This window comes from Mesoplodon densirostris, chromosome 12, assembly GCF_025265405.1.
Source record: "Mesoplodon densirostris isolate mMesDen1 chromosome 12, mMesDen1 primary haplotype, whole genome shotgun sequence".
NCBI classification, from domain to species: Eukaryota; Metazoa; Chordata; class Mammalia; order Artiodactyla; family Ziphiidae; genus Mesoplodon; species Mesoplodon densirostris.
This window is the reverse complement of record NC_082672.1, coordinates 69876468-69896985: the sequence shown is the minus strand read 5'-3', so window position 1 is coordinate 69896985 and position 20518 is coordinate 69876468. Positions and strand designations below refer to the sequence as shown.

The following is a 20518-nucleotide window of genomic DNA, read 5'->3' as shown; positions in this document are numbered from 1 at the left end:
CCATTGCATAAAATGTCTCCCTTTGTTTTTATTTTCTGAAATCTGATCAAACAGAGGTTTTATCTTAAAAGTGGAATCATAGGTGATTATTGTTTTAGGACTATGAAAGAGACCTTAAAGTTATGTTGTAGTGACTGCGTTCTAGTGTAGCTCCTCATTTTTTTACATGATGAAAGTTAGCCTCAAGGTTGATGATTTGGGTTAACTGGTGCCCCCCCCCTTTTTCTCCCCAAAACTCCAGGAGTTGTTGAAAATTATTGCCCAGCTGCTCACATATTACCTAAAATATTTGTTTCCTTCTTAAACTCTATTTGAGATCTGCAAAGGAAATGGAGCAGATAGCTTGCTTCATCATTTTATTTATGCTTTTTCCTAGACCCCTGAAGTCAGAGAGTTGAAAAATATAGCCCCGCCCTTAAGGATCTCATATCTATTGATGGAGACACACTAACAGTTGCAGTGTAATAGGGTCTTTCAAATATAATGGGATATCAAGACTCCTGAGAGGGAGAACACAGTGCTGAGCATAGTGCCTGGTATAAAGTAGGTGCTGATTGAATAAAAGAAGGCAGCCCTCTAACCCACTGGTCTGTTTAGACTCTCAAATAGTGATGGCCAAACAAAGCTGGAGAGGGAGAGGGTTCCTAGTAACAGAAAAAGAATGAAAGGTAGTATAAAGAAAAAACTGGTTTCTCCTCTATTCACTACTCACTGAATACTTCCTGATGACCAAGCGTGTGGAGATTTTTTCCACACCAGGCAATCCTCTGATTCTCCGGACCCCAGCTGGGTGTCCTACAATTTAACTCAATTCTGACTCTGTTCACCTAGAGATAGCATAGAATCCATAGGTTAAGGGCTCAGTCTTACAAGACTGCCCTCCTCCCCCAACATCAGCTACCAGTCTTGAGTCCAGGATGTCACCTGTGCTTCTGACCAACTGGCTATAAATCAGAGGTTTCCACAACTTTCTGGTCAGATTTGATTAATTTACTAGAGTGGCTCACAGAACTCAGGAAGACAGTTTACCAGCTAGATTACTGGTTTATTTTAAAAGGATTCAACTCAGGAAAAGCCAGATGGTAGAGATGCACAGGGCAAGGTATGGGGGAGAGAGTGAGCTACTTTCCCCCACCTCTACTTGTTTACAAACGCAAAAGCTCCCTGAACCGAGTTCTTCATGGGTTTTTATGGAGGCTTCTTTGGCCGTTGGTAATAGATTCAGCCTCCATCCTCTCTCTCCTCCTTGGAGGGAGGGGAGGGGGACTGAAAGTTTCAACCTTCTGATCACAGGTTGGTTCCCCTGACAGCCAGCCCCCAGCCTGTGGTTATCTAGGGGCTTTCAGAAATCATCTCATTAATAAACTCCAGTGTGATCGAAAGGGCCTTATTATGAATAACCAAAAAACACTCATTTCACCTATTTCAAAAGCTGGGAACAAAAGATGCCCCTATAGCTATTATGACTTAGGAAATTACAAAGGTTTTAGGAGCCATGTGGGAACTGGGGGGAAGACCAAAATATATATTTCTTAGCAGTATATTACAGTATCACAAGTTGTATCAAGACATGAGAGAATGGTGTAGTTGGGGAACTACAGTTCACATTGCCTGGAGTGTAGGCTGTTTGGTTAGGGAAAAGATAAAAGATGAGGCTAAACCAGATGAGGCATAGGTCAGATTGTGAGGGCCCTTTTGTATTCATTCCATGCTAAGAAGTTTATATTTAATTCTGAAAGACATGAGTAATAACCATTTAAGAATTTTAAAGCAGGGTAAGCCATAATGCTATGGGTGGATAGGGAAGGGCTGAATGGGATGTTAGTGGGGAAGGAATATCAGCATGTAAGCCTTGGGTAGCTTTGGGTCAAGGATACTAGGCAGCCAGAGGAAAGGAATAGAAAAGGGGGATACCAAAGACAAAACCTTGCATTTTTTCAGAAGATTGCCTGCTGCTGTGCCAGTGCTAGAAAGGGGGATGAGTCTATATTCCTTCTCTGAATGGATCTCACTTACTAGGTTTCTGCTCCTGTGACTCATAAATTCAAGCTGGTGCTATCAGTACTTTTATTAACATATTATTAAGTAGGTTTTTATGGGCTAATTACTTGTTTGATCACATTGTACTTATGGGAAATTGAATTCAAACAACTCTTAAAAAACAGTTGGGGCCTCCCTGGTGGCGCAGTGGTTGGGAGTCCGCCTGCCGATGCAGGGGACGCGGGTTCGTGCCCCGATCCCGGAGGATCCCACGTGCCGCGGAGCGGCTGGGCCCGCGAGCCATGGCCGCGGAGCCTGTGTGTCCGGAGCCTGTGCTCCGCAACGGGGGAGGCCACAGCAGTGAGAGGCCCGCGTACAGCAAAAAAAACAAAAAAAAACAAAAAACAAACAAACAAACAAACAAAAAAACAGTTGTTACATAACCAGTTTATGATCTGAATATTACCTATAAGCTTAATTTTCAATCAGACACACACAAAGATGAGAACTCAGAAGAATAAAAATTTTGACATTGTTTTGTTAGCCTTATTTCTTAAGGTTTCAAATGTATTTATAACATTAAGATGGCCAGTTAGCATCTCAGCCTCTTTCACTCACTTTCCTTTTGGCCCACAAATCTAAGCTTCTGTTTTAGTAAAATATTTTATTTCCTTCTTAACCTGTAAAAATACAGATCCTCTCAGCTTTTTTGGACTTCTTTTGACTTCCTTACCCTTTGATCTTATGTCACACATATTTCATTCCCATGAATGTGGCCACATCTTGTGACTGGCTTATTTTTCATATATTTGTTACCTTTTAGCCTTGTAAAACCCATTTTTATCTCTTCATTACATGTATCTTTCAAATGAGTCTTACCTTTATTACTGCTATATTATAATAATATTTCAAGATGCTAATTCAAAAGGAAAAAAGTTTATCGTGTCTCCTGCTACTCCTAATTCTTAAGATGGTCCAGGAACTTCCCTGGTGGTCCAGTGGTTAAGACTTCGCCTTCTAGTGCAGGGGGCATGGGTTTGATCCCTGGTCAGGGAGCTAAGATCCCACATGCCTCGCAGCAAAAAAACCAAAACACAAAACAGAAGAAATATTGTAACAAATTCAATAAAGACTTTAAAAATGGTCCACATCAAAAATCTTAAAAAAAAAAAAAAAAAAAAAAGATGGTCCAGCCATGAGGTAGGTGATTTGGCATTCAAATTTATGATAGAACTAGGATTCCCAATATTAAGGAACAAATAACTTTATTCTCATAAATGTGAAAATCTCCTTTCATTACTAATGAGTTAGGAATTACGGGGGCATTCTCAGTTTTGTAATTGGACTAAAGGTTTTGTTTCAGAAGGATTGTAAATATAAACTTAGGAAATGAAATTTGTGGTAAAGTTAATGACATTTATTGATCACTTAATGTGTGCCAGACGTACTAAACTATACCAACTACTTTAGATACACGATATCTATTAATGCTTACAGCAGTTTCATGAAGTTTGTGTTGTTTTCATCCCTATTTTATATTGTGATATAAAAGGTCAGAGAAGTTAAATAATGTCCAAGTTTGCCTAGCCGTTAGATGATTTTATACTCACGTCTTAACTTAGCTCCCAACGTTTATGCTTTTTCTGCTATTCTCTACAGTTCATTACACACATAGACACACACACACACACACACACACACACACACAAAGCTACAATGCTTTGGAAGGGGTATCTGCATATATTGGCTATTGCAAAATTTGAGAAAACCTCACTTTTAAAATTACTAAATTCACAAATCTGTTGATGAGTGTAAATTAAGATAACATTTCTTACTTGCTTTTTCACAGACTGAAGGGGCTGGACTTGCCACTTGTATAGAACTATGTGTAAAAGCTCTTCGCCTGGAATCTACAGAAAATACTGAAGTGAAAATATCTATTTGCAAGACCATTTCATGCTTGTTGCCTGATGATCTGGAAGTTAAACGTGCTTGTCAACTGAGTGAATTTCTTATTGAGCCTACAGTAGATGCATATTATGCTGTGGAAATGTTGTATAACCAACCAGACCAGAAATATGATGAAGAGAATCTTCCAATACCAAATTCTCTACGCTGTGAGCTCTTACTTGTATTGAAAACTCAGTGGCCCTTTGATCCAGAATTCTGGGATTGGAAAACCTTAAAACGACAATGTCTTGCATTAATGGGAGAAGAAGCATCCATTGTGTCTTCAATAGATGAATTAAATGACAGTGAGGTTTATGAGAAGGTAGCAGACTATCAGGAAGAGAGTAAAGAAACTTCCATGAATGGTGGAATTGGTGCTAATTCTGGCCTTCTTAGAGACATTTGTGATGAAAAGCAGAAAAAGAGAGAGATAAAACAATTAAGAGAGAGGGGATTTATATCTGCTAGGTTCAGGAACTGGCAAGCCTACATGCAGTATTGTGTGCTGTGTGACAAAGAATTCCTTGGTCATCGAATAGTGCGACATGCTCAAAAACATTACAAAGATGGGATTTACAGTTGCCCCATATGTGCAAAGAACTTTAATTCTAAAGAAACTTTTGTCCCTCATGTCACATTGCATGTTAAACAATCTAGTAAAGAGAGACTAGCAGCTATGAAACCATTAAGGAGGTTGGGAAGGCCTCCTAAGATCGCAACTACCAACGAGAATCAGAAGACTAATGCTGTGGCCAAGCAGGAACAGCGGCCTATCAAGAAGAATAGTCTCTATTCAACAGACTTCATAGTGTTTAATGATAATGATGGTTCAGATGATGAAACTGATGACAAAGACAAATCTTATGAGCCAGAAGTGATCCCAGTCCAGAAACCAGTACCTGTTAATGAATTCAATTGCCCTGTAACTTTTTGTAAAAAGGGCTTTAAGTACTTTAAAAATTTAATTGCTCATGTAAAGGGACATAAGGATAATGAAGATGCCAAGCGCTTTCTTGAAATGCAAAGCAAAAAAGTTATTTGCCAGTACTGTAGACGGCATTTTGTAAGTGTTACTCATCTCAATGATCACTTACAAATGCACTGTGGCAGTAAACCATATATCTGTATACAAATGAAATGTAAGGCCGGTTTTAATAGTTACGCAGAGCTCTTAACCCACCGAAAGGAACATCAAGTCTTTAGAGCAAAGTGCATGTTTCCTAAATGTGGCAGAATTTTTTCAGAAGCTTATTTGCTATATGATCATGAAGCACAACATTATAATACCTATACTTGTAAGTTCACAGGTTGTGGTAAAGTTTATCGTTCTCAGAGTGAACTAGAAAAGCATCTGGATGATCACAGTACTCCTGAAAAAGTGCTGCCTCCTGAAGACCAACTTAATTCCTCTGGAGATTCTGTTCAGCCTTTCAGAGTGAATCAGAGCACAGAAGGGAACACGGAGAAAGAAGGATCTGTGCTTCCTTCAGAAAATAACATTGAAAACACCTTCCCAGCAGATAGACGTGGTGCTTGGGATAAAAGCAAAGCAGAATCGCCTGTGACCAGACAAGACCCGATTTCTGCCTCAGAGCCCAGGCAAGCTGATGGACCACTGCCAGCTGGTTTGGAAAGCCCTGCCCCTGCTCCTCTGCTTCAGGCCAGTGCGGTCGCTGTGTCCATCAAGGTATCCCTTAACCAGGGGGTCGAGGGTAACTTTGGAAAGCAAGAAAACTCAGCTGTGCAAAGCACTGGTGAATCACTGGTCACCAACATACATACACCAGTGGAAGATTCTTGTAATGATCTGTGTCATACAGGTTTCCAAGAGAGAAAAGAACAGGATTGTTTCAGTGAAGCCCAGATTACTCAGAATTCTTTAGTAGATTCGGAAGCTCTCAAAATAGATGACCTTACTCCACAAAACTTAGAAAGACAAGTGAACAACCTGATGACCTTTTCTGTGCAAAATCAGGCAGGATTTCAAAACAATTTACCAACGGCCAAGTTTGCATGTGGAGGTAATGTTAAAACATCGTCCAGTCTTTATGATTTACCTCTGAAGACATTAGAAAGTATCACATTTGTTCCACCACAGCCCAACCTCAGTAATTCTTTAGGAACTCCATCAGTGCCTCCAAAAGCACCAGTTCAGAAATTCAGTTGCCAGGTTGAGGGGTGTACTCGAACCTATAACTCTTCACAGAGTATTGGGAAACACATGAAGACAGCACACCCCGACCAGTATGCAGCATTCAAAATGCAACGCAAAAGCAAAAGGGGTCAGAAAGCTAACAACTTAAATACACCAAATAATGGAAAGTTTGTTTATTTTTTGCCATCACAGGTGAGCAGCTCTAATAATGCATTTTTTACACCACAGACCAAAGCCAATGGGAATCCTACTTGTTCTAATCAGTTGCAGCACGTCTCACCTTCCATTTTCCCAGCTCATTTAGCAAATGTGTCAGCTCCACTGTTGCCCTCAGTGGAAAGTGTCATAAATCCAAATATACCTTCTCAGGATAAAAATGAACAAGGTGGTGGTATGTTATGTTCCCAAATGGAAAATTTATCTAGTACTACCTTGCCAGCACAAATGGAAGATCTAACCAAAACAGTTTTGCCTTTGAATATCGACAGCGGCTCAGATCCTTTCCTTCCGTTACCTGCAGAAAGTAGTTCAATGTCTCTCTTCCCTTCACCAGCAGATAGTGGGACTAATTCTGTTTTTTCCCAGCTGGAAAATAATACAAATCATTTTTCCTCACAGATTGAAGGGAACACTAATTCCTCTTTTCTAAAGGGAGGTAATGGTGAGAATGCAGTTTTTCCATCACAAGTCAATGTTGGAAATGACTTCAGTGGGACCAGTGCCCAACAGTCTGCACTGGAAAAAGTGAAAAAAGACCGTGGGCAGGGCCCAAATGGGAAGGAAAGAAAACCCAAGCACAACAAAAGGGCTAAGTGGCCGGCAATTATCAGAGACGGGAAATTTATCTGCAGCAGGTGTTACAGGGCTTTCACTAACCCCAGATCTCTGGGTGGACACTTGTCTAAGCGATCTTACTGTAAACCACTGGATGGGGCAGAAATTGCTCAAGAACTTCTGCAGAGTAACGGGCAGCCTTCTCTTCTTGCCAGCATGATTCTCTCCACAAATGCAGTAAACTCGCAGCAGCCGCAGCAGTCTACCTTCAGTCCAGGAGCATGTTTTAAAGATCCATCATTCCTGCAACTTCTTGCTGCTGAAAATCGCTCCTCAGCATTTTTACCAAATACATTTCCTCGGAGTGGTGTGACTAACTTTAATACAAGTGTTAGTCAAGAGGGAAGCGAAATTATTAAACAGGCTTTGGAAACTGCTGGCATTCCCAGTACATTTGAGGGTGCTGATGTGCTCTCTCATGTCCCCCCAGGTTGTGTCTCAGACCCAGCACCAGTAAATGCAACAGTGATGCCAAATCCACCTGTGCCACCCCTGCTGCAGACTGTATGCCACGCAAACCCCCTGCTGACAGACCAGAATAGGACAACAAACTCCAAAACTTCCTCCATTGAGGAATGCAACAGTTTGCCTGTTTTTCCAGCAAATGACTTACTACTGAAGACTGTTGAAAATGGTCTGTGTTCTAGTTCATTCCCTAATTCTAGTGGGCCATCACAAAATTTTATCAGTAACAGTTCACGAGTTTCCGTTATAAGTGGTCCTCAGAACACAAGGTCTAGTCATTTAAATAAAAAGGGAAACAGTGCTTCTAAGAGAAGAAAGAAAGTTGCTCCTCCACTAATTGCCCCTAATGCTCCCCAAAACTTGCTAACAAGTGACTTAACGGCAATGGGACTTATAGCAAAGAGGATTGAGATACCAACTACTAACCTTCATTCAACTGTAATTCCCAATTGTGAACCTCAGGGTTTGGTGGAAAATCTAACACAGAAATTAAATAATGTTGACAATCAGTTGTTTATAACTGATGTGAAAGAAAACTTTAAAACCAGTCTTGAGTCCCATACAGTGTTAGCTCCCTTAACATTAAAAACTGAAAATGGTGATTCCCAAATGATGGCTTTGAATTCATGCACACCTTCAATAAATTCTGATTTGCAGATTTCTGAAGACAATGTTATACAAAACTTTGAAAAGACTCTTGAAATTATTAAAAGTGCTATGAATTCTCAAATACTTGAGGTAAAAAGTGGATCTCAGGGTATTGGTGAAACATCACAGAATGCTCAAATAAATTATAACATTCAGCTTCCTTCAGTAAACACTGTACAAAATAAATTATCCGATTCTTCTCAGTTTTCCTCCTTCATAGGTGTCATGCCAACAAAAAGTAACATTCCTCAGTCTGAAATATTACATAAGGAGGATCAAGTACAGGAGATTTTAGAAGGCTTACAGAAATTAAAATTAGAAAACGACCTGTCCTCTCCAGCACCCCAGTGTGTACTGATAAATACATCAGTGACACTGACTCCCACTCCTGTTAAATCAATTCCAAATGTCACACTTGTTCAGCCAGTTTCTGAAATGATAAGCAACATTCAGTTTAATGACAGAGTTAATAAACCCTTTGTGTGTCAAAACCAAGGCTGTAATTACAGTGCTATGACAAAAGATGCACTGTTTAAGCACTACGGTAAAATTCATCAGTACACTCCAGAGATGATTCTTGAAATTAAGAAGAATCAGTTGAAATTTGCTCCATTTAAATGTGTAGTACCTACATGTACAAAGACATTTACAAGAAATTCGAATCTCCGGGCACACTGTCAGTTGGTACATCATTTTACAACAGAAGAAATGGTAAAGTTAAAAATAAAAAGGCCTTATGGAAGAAAATCTCAGAGTGAAAATTCGTCAGCCCCACGAATTACACAAGTAAAAAGGCAGCTAGCTATGATGGGGGAAAATAAAAGGGAATTCCAGCCTGCTTTAGAATTGGGAGCAATGAAAGAAAATACCCTCAGTAATATAGCAGTGATCCCAGAAAAACAACTTCTAGAAAAAAAAAGTCCTGAAAAAACAGAAAGTTCTTCACAATTGATTACAGTTCCTTCAGAACAATGTAATACAAATTCTCTCACAAATGTACAAACCAAAGGACGGAAAGTTAGGAGACATAAAAAAGAAAAGGAGGAGAGAAAACGCAAGAAGCCAGTTTCTCAATCTCTTGAGTTTCCCACAAGATACAGTCCCTACAGACCTTACCGATGTGTTCATCAGGGTTGCTTTGCTGCCTTTACAATACAGCAAAACTTAATTCTGCATTACCAGGCTGTACACAAATCAGATCTACCTGCATTTTCTGCAGAGGTTGAAGAGGAAAGCGAAGCTGGTAAAGACAGTGAAGAAATTGAAACTAAACAAACTGTGAAAGAATTTCGATGTCAGGTGAGTGACTGCTCTCGAATTTTCCAAGCAATTACTGGCCTAATACAACACTACATGAAACTTCACGAGATGTCTCCTGAGGAAATTGAAAGTATGACTGCTTCGGTGGATGTTGGGAAATTTACATGTGATCAGTCAGAGTGTAAATCTTCATTTACCACATATTTGAACTATGTTGTTCATCTTGAGGCAGATCATGGAATTGGGGCAAGGGGAAGTAAAACTGAAGAAGATGGCATATACAAGTGTGATTGTGAAGGCTGTGACCGAATATATGCGACCCGGTCTAATCTCCTCCGACACATTTTTAATAAGCATAATGACAAACATAAAGCTCATCTGATTCGGCCAAGAAGATTAACACCTGGTCAGGAAAATATATCAAGCAAGGCAAACCAAGAAAAGACAAAGTCTAAACATCGGGGGACAAAATACAGATCTGGAAGGGAAGGAACCAAAATGCCTAAGACCAAACGAAAGAAAAAAAATAATTTAGAAAACAAGACTGCAAAGATTGTGCAGATTGAAGAAAATAAGCCTTATTCTCTGAAACGTGGAAAGCATGTATATTCTATAAAGGCTAGAAATGATGCCTTATCTGAGTGTACAAGCAGATTTGTCACCCAGTATCCATGTATGATAAAGGGGTGTACATCAGTCGTTACAAGCGAAAGCAATATAATAAGACATTATAAATGCCATAAATTATCTAAGGCATTTACATCACAACACCGCAATCTTCTCATTGTCTTCAGACGGTGTTGCAACTCACAATTAAAGGAAACTTCTGAGCAAGAAGTTGAAAAGAGTGATGTGAAAGATTCTGACACAGGTATATCAGAGAGCACTGATAACTCAAGAACAACTGTAGTTCCACAGAAGGAAGTTGAAAAAAATGAAAAAGATGAAGTGGATGAGCTAACAGAATTATTTATTACCAAATTAATAAATGAAGACAACACAAGTGTGGAGACCCAAGCTCAGACCTCTTCAAATGTTAGTAAAGATTTTCAGGAAGATAACCCCTGCCAGTCAGAAAAACAAAAAGCAAGTAATTTGAAGAGAGTTAATAAAGAAAAAAATGTCTCCCAAAATAAAAAGAGGAAAGTTGAAAAAGCCGAGCCAACACTGGCCGTTGAGTTAAGCAGTATGCACAAGGAAGAAGAAACCGCCGTTGCAATACAAACCACTGAGGAGCATCCTGCATCTTTTGACTGGAGCTCATTTAAACCAATGGGATTCGAAGTATCATTTCTGAAGTTTCTTGAGGAGTCTGCAGTGAAGCAGAAGAAAAATACTGACAAAGACCATCCAAATAGTGGGAATAAAAAAGGATCCCATTCAAATGCAAGAAAAAATGTTGACAAGACTGCTGTGACTAGTGGAAATCATATATGTTCTTGTAAAGAAAGTGAAACCTTTGTACAGTTTGCCAATCCATCACAGCTTCAGTGCAGTGATAATGTAAAAATTGTTTTAGACAAGACTCTTAAAAATTGCACTGAGCTTGTCTTAAAGCAACTTCAGGAAATGAAACCTACCGTCAGTCTGAAAAAACTTGAAGTGCATTCAAATGATCCAGATGTGTCTGTTACGAAAGAAATCAGTATGGGCAAAGCCACGGGGAGAGGGCAGAACTGATAACTCATGTGCTATTAATACATTATTTACAGTTTTATTTTCAATAGGAAGCCATCAAGCATGCTAGAATTGTGTAACTTGTTTTTCTTTTGTTGTTGCTGACATGAATTAACCTGGCCAAAAAAGAAAAAAAGAAAAGGAAAAAAAAATCAACATGACATTTGTCATGTAAAACTTTTTTTTATCCCTATGGGACTTGAGGAACAGAATCAATATTTCAGTTACTGTAAATAGTTGAGCTAAACCTCAAATTTCTATCAGCCCTTTCCATGAACTAAAATGAATTATCTGTGTGATTGATATGTTTCACCGGGTCACTGCTCACGTGTAACAGTACTCTGTAGATACCTTTTTTTGTATATATTTATTATTGTAAATCATTTGCTGCCACCAGCAGTGTGTAAGTCTAAACTATTAAATGACACATTTATATTTGGAATTTTAATTTTTAACTAAGTGATCAAGTTTTTAAAACTGTTCTTTTATTGTTTTAAATTAAGAATTTTTTTAACTAAAACTAGAAACTCTGCCATAGTTCATTGATTTTTACATAAAACATTTATTTACAAGACTCTCTCAAAAAATTACTTTTCACAAAGTAGGCACATTATATCAACACCTTGCTCTGCTTTGTAAATTTACCCTCCAGGATTTTTTGGGTGGTACTCATGTGAAATTAAAGCAGATTCTTTAGCAATTTCCTATAGCTGCAGTTTTCTTTTCAGTGCTTCTAATTGGATATAGTTACTATGATTCCATGAAATATAATGGAAATGTGAATAACGAATTTACTACATCAAAGATTTTAAACATTTGGTATTTAAAAAAAAATCCTTTGTGAATGTGATAGAAACTAGTAGTGTGGAGCAGTGTAAATATTTGAGGTGGTGATTTGTGAAGTAGCCCAGTATTGCCTTAAATAAAATCACATTTCATTTCTTGTTTTATACATGTGATCTTATAAAGGTTTTTGGGTTTTATTTGTTTTTTTCCCCCCATTTTCTGAGATTTATAGATTGGTGTATAGCTTTAAACTGTATAAACTTTTGTGGAAAGATTTTTTTAAACATTTTTATAAATCTTAAAATTGGTATCATCAAAGTGAGCCCATCTTGTGTTTATAAAATGCAAGAGTCCTTAAACATTTATAATTACATAGATGAAACACTTTCTATAAGGAAGTTGGATGTTTTGATTTTACTGTTTATAGATGTTAGATTGTACAGATTTGTCTGTATTTTCCCACCATATCTAATGATACTTTTTTCATTAGATTGGTCTTCCAGAGCAGTATTAGTTGTTACAATTGATTATTTTGGTTATTCAGTATATAGTTAGCTCTTATAGATTAGCTTTATTCACCATATTTATACTGTGGATTTACGGCCAGAGATAGAGGTTATTTCAGGAGAGTTTATGACCTTCCTTTGAATTCCAATTAAAATCAGTACTGGAAACAAAAGAAAACATCCTTTCAAATTTACTTTTGTTTCTGTTTGCCATAAATAGTAGCATTGATTTTTGACTTTGTTTGTTATAAACCAGTTACATTCACAATATTATTAGCCTGAGCTATTGATGATATTGTGATATGAAAATGTGTATATTCCCTGTGCAACATCAGACTTGCAGGAAAAATGAAGCACTTAACGTTAACTGAAATTGCTGGTACTCTGAATAAATAAGCATGGTCAAGGAGTGAATTATTTTCTTTTGGAAAATATTTTTTTAAGTTTTATTATTAAAGTATTATAGTTTTATTTTTAGGGCCGAATGGGTTATATTGAATAGTTGGTTTCACCTCCTTAAGGTTTATTACCAATATGCATAAAACTTGACACATTAAAATCCCTATCCTTTGGTAAGCCCACTGTTATTTATTAAAATAAAAGTTCTTATGGGTGATTAATACATGTTTTTTTCTAAATTAATAACTTAACTTTGAGTCATTTTAATATTAAATTTTTTGTTAACAACTGAATGTTTCCGTACAGTTTTCTTAGAAGTTGACCTAGATCTTAAAGGTAGGCATTTGGCAAACTGCCCTGTATAGTACAGCAGTAAGTAGGTTTATTTCTGATGAATGTAGTGATAAGCCTGTTAAGGGAAAATGCCAGTGTACTGGGGCTTTTCTTTTGCTCATTAGCTTAAGAAAATTAACCACTAGAACTTCTGTAATTGTTCTCCTACATGTCGGGGGGTGGGGGGATGGGCAGTTTGCCAACACTGAGTTAATTTTTTTATATTCCAGGTACTGTATGCTAAAAGTAATTATGGAATAGTGGGCTTTTTAGCATGGAACAGAAAAATCAAATTATGGTATAAAATAAATAATGAATTTATAGAACAACAGCATGTTGGTAAAATTTGATACAGAATGTAATGCCTAAGTATTAAAAAAGTGTCAAAAAGTATATATTTTTCATGGTATAATTTTCCTCAATCTCTTGTCTTTGAGATACTTTCTTCTTACAGTGTAAATTTGCCTACGTTTTCATCATTTGAAAAATGGATTTTTTTTCCCTCTTCTAAACGCAGAGAATTTGAATCTTACAGGTCAGAACATGTTATTCAGAATACATCATTAAGTGAAATGTAACAGTTTGAGAAATTTTCAGCAATGTTAAATTCAGCATAATTAAATAATTATTTTAAATGGCTGGACAGAGTTTTACAAAGGCAAATTTTGATCATCAGGTAAGCAAACAGTTGCTATAGTTATTAAGATAAAAGTACATGAAAGCTAGAGACATCAAGGAGAGAATGCTCTGTTTTTCAGGGAAAAAGGTAGATGGTTATGAGTGTTTCTAGAAAGATGGGTCTTGAAAGATCAGTGAGTGGTCGGCGGCTGCTCAGAGGGGAAAGGGGAATTCTAGGCAGGAGGTAGGAAGCAGCACAGTGCGCTTGCAGTATCGCAGGTGGTCTGTGTGGAAAGACAGGGAGTTGGAGAAGCTGAAGCTGAGGAGGCTGATGGGCCAGGTCGTGAAGGTTCTTGTTTGCCACATTTAGTCTTTATCATGTTTTGTTTTTCAAGTGGTTACTGAATGCATTTCATTTGAACCATTTGATCAGGTACCGATTTTAGAAAGATAATTGGCACTGAATAGAGGATAGGTTGGATAAGTTGGAGGTTAAGAGCAGGGAGACTTGAAATAGTCCGTGCAAAAATTGATGGGCGCCAGAAAAAAGAATGTTACTGGAGTTGAGAAAGAGACTAATGAATGTGATAGGTGTTAGGAAGTGGAGCAGTAAGGCAGTCTTTTTCAAAATATTTAGTGTAGGGCTTCCCTGGTGGCACAGTGGTTGAGAGTCCACCTACCGATGCAGGGGACACGGGTTCGTGCCCCGGTCTGGGAAGATCCCACATGCCGCGGAGCGGCTGGGCCCCTGAGCCATGGCCGCTGAGCCTGCGCGTCCGGAGCCTGTGCTCCGCAACGGGAGAGACCACGACAGTGAGAGGCCCGCGTACCGAAGGGGGGAAAAAAAAAAGTTTAGTGGAGTGTGCTAGCAGTGGGTGGGAAGGTGATGGCAGTGATGAAAGCCGTTTTCTAAACTGCATGCTGTAGCTCCCCTTAACGAATCCAGTGCACATCCGCATATTGAAGACTGAGAGGTTCTGCTGTACAGAAAGGATGTTAACCGTTAAAGTGGGAATTTTTCAGACTTAAATGACCATGAACATTAAAAATATTTTTAATGTTAATACTTAGGTATATCCCACTAAGTTAGTGATTTAAGGAACATGCTTTGGGAAACAGCCATCTAAAATGTCATTCATTCAGCCAGGGCTCATGATCAGCAGGTGTGCACCAGTGCACCTGTACCAGCTGTTTACAAGCAGTGATGACTCTGATTGGTCAGTTTATCCATTCCAATTGTATTGATTCCCCTACTGTATTGGTGGTTAATGTTTCATCACCCTGCATCCAAATAATATTTATTGAACATTTAAGTACACTTTGATTAAAATCCAGTCTCCTTACTCAAAGTCCCTGCCAACCTCTCCAGACATTCTTATGCTACTTCCCACTTTCCAGATGCTTCCATCTCCTGGAGCACATAGTAAGCTTCCCACCACCACCACTACTTCAAGGGCTTTACACATATTTACTCCTGTGTCTGGAATGCTTATTCCTCTATTTGTATAGTAAAGCTTAAATGTCACCTCATCATTGAGCCACCTGGATCACTGTAATGAAGTGTCACATGTTCATTCTCCATACCAGTGTTTTTAATTTTTATATTTGTCACTATCTGTGCCGCCCAACACTACCACTCAGTGAACAAAATTTATTTCCTGATGAACTTGCTCATTAGAGGTGCTTCTCATTTCAGTGATCGCTCCATAAATGGGAGCCCTACGCTTTGACATAATCGAAGCCTGTATCACTTGCAAATCTGGAATTCAGATTCCCTTTCTCTAACCACAATCTTTCTCCAGCTCATCTGCTCGAGATGCCTCCATTAAAAAGTATTTCTACCTCATCACGACTAACAGTTAATGCTACCACTTGCTCACTGTTCATCAGTTCACTCCCTGTCCTCAACTTATCTGGCTTAGAGACTAGATCCCACTTTGCAAATATCCTCAGACTATACCACTGCACCTCCCTGTATGTCGTGATCTGGAAAAATCGCAGTTTTCTGTCTACTCGAGCAGTTGAATGGGGGAAAATTGTTACAACAGGCAGGTTTATAATCTCAAATAGGCTCAAAACTGGCAATTTTTCTGCAGTTTTATTGTAACAACTTGTTTCCACAAACATGATTTGTGTACTTTTTTTTTCTGCTGAGAAAATACAAAAGTTTGACAGGAACTTGCTCAAATTTCATCACTAAATTTACAAACCCATCTATATCTGCACTCTCTTCTACTTGTCAAAAGCCAATCCCTCCTCACCTTCTCAGAAACCTTGAATTAACTACTCTTGTTTCATCAATCTTTCTTTTCCTAGATCCTTTCCAACAGCTCATAATAGGTCCCCAATAGCTACTGTTCTTGAAAGAAAGGGGTGGGGAGAGAGGTCATTTCATCCCATCCAACTATAACCCCTTTTATTTAGTTCCCATCATAACTAATCTGAGTTGCCTCCATTTTTCATTTACTACCACTTTGTGTGTCCCTACAACTTTGCTGAAATGGCTTTCATCAGGATCACCAGTCTCTTCCATGCTGTCATACCTGTAGGTTCTTTTTCTGCCCTCATTTACTGCCTTACGGGCATTCAGTAGGGTTGATGACTTCCTCTTTGAAGTATTCTCTCTCGGTTTTCTTGGCGTTATCCCTTGGCTTTCTCCTTATCCTTACAGCAGCAGTTTCTGGCTGCTCCATCCCTGACTCCAATCCTAGTTCCTCTTCCAGGACCTGGACCTTTGGCTCCTTGTGTGACCCTACACTCTCTTTGGATGGTGTCCATTCTGTGGAGCTTAGTATTATCAGTGTACCTGTCACACCTAAACACATAACCCTAGGACCAAACTTTTTATAGTTCCAGGCTTTCGTGTTCAGCTGCCTACCTCATAGTTAGGCATATCACGTCATATCAAAGTCATTTTCCCCACCCCGCCTTCAACCTGTTCCCTTCCCAGTACTCTCTCTGAAGTCACTACCTAGGTTTCTCAAGTTAGGTTCTCTAGCACCATGGCCAGTTACTCCATTACAGCACTCAACTTCCTTGATAGCATTCATCTTGAGTTGTGATGGCTTTTTTTCTGCCGTGCTTATATCACGCCGCCACCACCACTGCCGCAAAACCAAGCTGTAGTTTGCACAAGGGCAGAAATCCTTCTAGTTAGGTCGCCTACCGCTTTATGCCAAGCACCTAGTCCAGTACCTTAAGCATAATAGGTACTTAGCAGTAGTAAAATTTTATTGAATGCTTAAATGGAAGTTGAAGAAAATGACTCAAACTCTCACGGAGCTCAGAAGTACACAATTACTATCATTACTAGTTTTAGGGGTACTGTAAGAATATATAACAAGGTGAGAATATGATACTGCATGGTCTGTAGTGAGGGGAAGCACTTAATGAAGACTTCACTAAAGAAGGAGGTATTGGAGGAAGGAAGGCAGAGAAAGCTCCAGGCTAAGGGGAAACTGAAGAACTGGTAGGAATAACTTGAGGAAATGGTAAAAAAAAACAAAACAAAAACAAAAACAAAAACATAGCATTTGAAGTGAGCAAGGAAAGGTAAGCAAGGACCACATCACACTGTGTCTTAGACCTAATTGTATTGGACTTTATCCTGGGTTCACATTTGGGTTTCAAGCAAAAGAATAAGATTCTTACATCTGCAATTTTGTGGGTTTTTTAAAATCTATTTTTGGGCAGAGGCTACTCTTCATTGTGGTGTATGGGCTTCTCATTCTGGTGGCTTCTCGTTGCAAAGCATGGGTTCTAGGCATGCAGGCTTCAGTAGTGGTGTGTGGGCTCTAGGGCACGCGGGCTTCAGTAGCTGTGGTGCACGGTCTCAGTAGTTGTGGCGAGCGGTCTCCAGAGCACAGGCTCAGTAGTTGTGGCGCACGGGCTTAGTTGTTCCGCGGCACGTCGGATCCTCCCGGACCAGGGATCGAACCCATGTCCCCTGCATTGGCAGGCGGGTTCTTAAGCACTGTGCCACCAGGGAAGCCCCACATTTGTAGTTTTAAATGTTCACTCTGGTGAGAGCATTCCAGTAGGGAATTCAAGTAGACCAGTTAAGAAGGCTGTCCAAGTCATCCAGGGGAGAGAGGATACTGTCGGTGTGGAGTGGTGATGGCTGAAGGATAAAGGTGGATGGACTGGAGAGACCAAAAATATTTGACAGGACTTGATCATTATGAGTTATGGGAAAGGAAGAGGAGGGGAGAAGTAGAGAAGATTTCCAGGGTTTTGCCTTGAGTAAGTAGTTGAAGAAATACCATTTGTTCAGGTAGGTGAGGCGGGAAGAGGAGCAGTTTTGTGAATGGGTGATTGGCTCTAGGAAAAAGTGCATAGAAAAGGGCCCAGGGCTGAACTCTGAGGGACTCAATATTTATAAGTAGATTAGGGGGCTTCCCTGGTGGCGCAGTGGTTGACAGTCCACCTGCCGATGCAGAGGACACGGGTTCGTGCCCCGGTCCAGGAAGATCCCACATGCCGCGGAGCGGCTGGGCCCGTGAGCCATGGCCACTGAGGCTGAGCCTGCGCTCCGCGACGGAGGGGCTGCAGCGGTGAGAGGCCTGCGTACCGCAAAAAAATAAATTTTTTAAAAAAGTAGATTAAGCGATAGGGAAAACCATGAGACAAATAGGATGGAAAGCATCCTCTGGCTTTAGTGGTAAGAAAGTAATTAGTGACCTTGGCAATTACGTAGTTTGAATGGAAGCCAGTTTTGAGGGATGTAGAGAGCAAGTGTAAACACCTATTTTTGGAAAGTTGGTTGTGAAAGAGAAGATAGAATGGTAGCTGGAGAGTGTTCTGGATTCCAACTAGTTTTTACAAATGGAGCATATTTTAAGTGCCAGTGTGGAGGATTTGATAGAGAGGGGTTCAGATGTGAGAAATAGATTATCATAATATTCTTTAGTTTCTGGCTTGGGTAATCGTGAATGATGATGCTGTTTACCAAGATAATATACAGGCGTACCTCAGAGATACTGTGGGTTAAGTTCCAGAGCACCGCAATAAAGCAAATATCGCAATAAATCGAGCCACACAAACTTTTTGGTTTCCCAGTGCGTATAAAAGTTATGTTTACACTCTACTGTAATCCGTTAAGTATGCAGTAGCATCACGTCTGAAAAACAATGTGCACACTTTAAAAATACTTTGTTGCAGGGGCAGTGGGATGAATTGGGAGAATGACTGACACACATACACTGCTGTGTATAAAACAGACAGCCAGTGAGAACCTGCCGTAGAGCACAGGGAACTCGGTGCTCTGTGGTGACCTAAATGGGAAGGGAATCCAAAAAAGGGGATATGTTTATGCGTATAACTGATTCACTTTGTTCTACACAGCAGAAATTAACATTACTCAAAAACAGCTATACTCAAAAAAATTAATTTAAAAAATGCTTTATTGTTAAAAAACGCTAACTATCATCTGAGCCTTCCGCTAGTTGTAATCTTTTGGCAGGAATAACATCAAAGATCACTGATCACAGACCACCATAACAAAGAGAATAAATAATAAGTTTGAGATACTGCAAGAATTACCAAAATGTGGCACAGATGTGAAGTGAGCAAATGCTATTGGAAAAATGGCCCCAATAGACTTGCTTGACACAGGGTTGCCACAAACCTTCAGTTTGTAAAAAATGCAGTATTTGTAAAGTGCAGTAAAGCAAAGAGCAATAAAACAGGTGTGTCTGTAGAAGGAACATAGTGTTGACGTAAAGGCTAATATTGAGTTTGAGGTTCTTGTAGGTCATTAAGGCAGAGAGGTATAGTGATCAGTTTTTATAGGGGTCTGAAACAACAGCTCTGTCCCTTGAGGACAAGCATCCTGTCTTTGTCTTCTGTCTCCTGAGTATTTAGCCCATAATCTGAGGTATAGTAAGCACCTAATACATTTTGCTGGAATTGAAAGAAGCAGCAAGCACGTAGGGAAAAAAAGACGTCACCACAGAGAGAACCCTGAGGAACACCAATACTTAGTGGACACTCAGTGGGCAGAAGAAAAACTAGCAGAGAAGACTTGGGAAGGAAGGGTTAGGTGACAGCCAGGAAAGGAGATAGGGTATGGAGCATTATGGAAGCCAGAAGAGAGAAAATGGGGAAGGAAACTAGTCAGGAGCTGACCTTATTGGAAGGCCTTTAAGGTAAAGTCAAATATTTATGAATTCTGGGGAGGTACCCATTAAAGAGGCAGAAGCTGACATAGAGTAGTAGATGGAACCTGGTCTCAAGAACAGGTGGAGGTATTAGCATCACCGAATAGAAAGGACGTCTCTTAGACCAAGTCTGTTAAGTAGGGATGTTGAGTTCCTAGGAAACAGAACATTCCTGCTCCAGAGCAAGCCTTGGAAAAGTAGGAAATCAACATTTAAATGTTAAAGTTTGAAGTGAAGACTGAGAGAAGGGGCTAAATATAAAAGGATTACTGATCAGCATTCAAGGCCCAGCTGAGTTAGGAGAGCATAATCTTGTAGTAGCACTGTCTGCATGGTTATGTAATATTTCCAGTAGTGTTCCTCAGCTTGAACAGAGGAGGAAGGAGGAAGAGGTTGCATAGTCCCAGGAGGAGTATTACCTCAATGAATTGAGCCTGGTTAGGGTAGGAAACAAAGCCAAGAGGACAGAAGAAAATGGAGTGGTCTGGCTTCCCTGGTGGTGCAGTGGTTAAGAATCCACCTGCCATTGCAGGGGACAAGGGTTCGAGCCCTGGTTCGGGAAGATCCCACATGCCGCGGAGCAACTAAGCCCGTGTGCCACAGCTACTGAGCCTGCGCTCTAGAGCCCGCGAGCCACAACTACTGAGCCTGCGTGCCACAACTACTGAAGCCCGCATGCCTAGAGCCCGTGCTCTGCAACAAGAGAAGCCACCCAGTGAGAAGCCCGCGCGCCACAACGAAGAGTAGCC

The 20518-nt window shown here is 39.8% G+C and overlaps 1 protein-coding gene across 1 annotated transcript in view; it reads left to right on the top strand.

Annotated features, from left to right (window-relative positions):
• ZNF292 (zinc finger protein 292) overlaps window positions 1–13349 on the top strand; it is an 89092-nt gene extending 75743 nt beyond the window's left edge. Inside the window, exon 9 of the mRNA XM_060114644.1 lies at window positions 3830–13349. Coding sequence (XP_059970627.1) covers window positions 3830–10972 — 7143 coding nt within the window. The 3' untranslated portion in view covers window positions 10973–13349. The remainder of the gene's footprint in view (window positions 1–3829) is intronic.
• Window positions 13350–20518: the final 7169 nt, after the last annotated feature.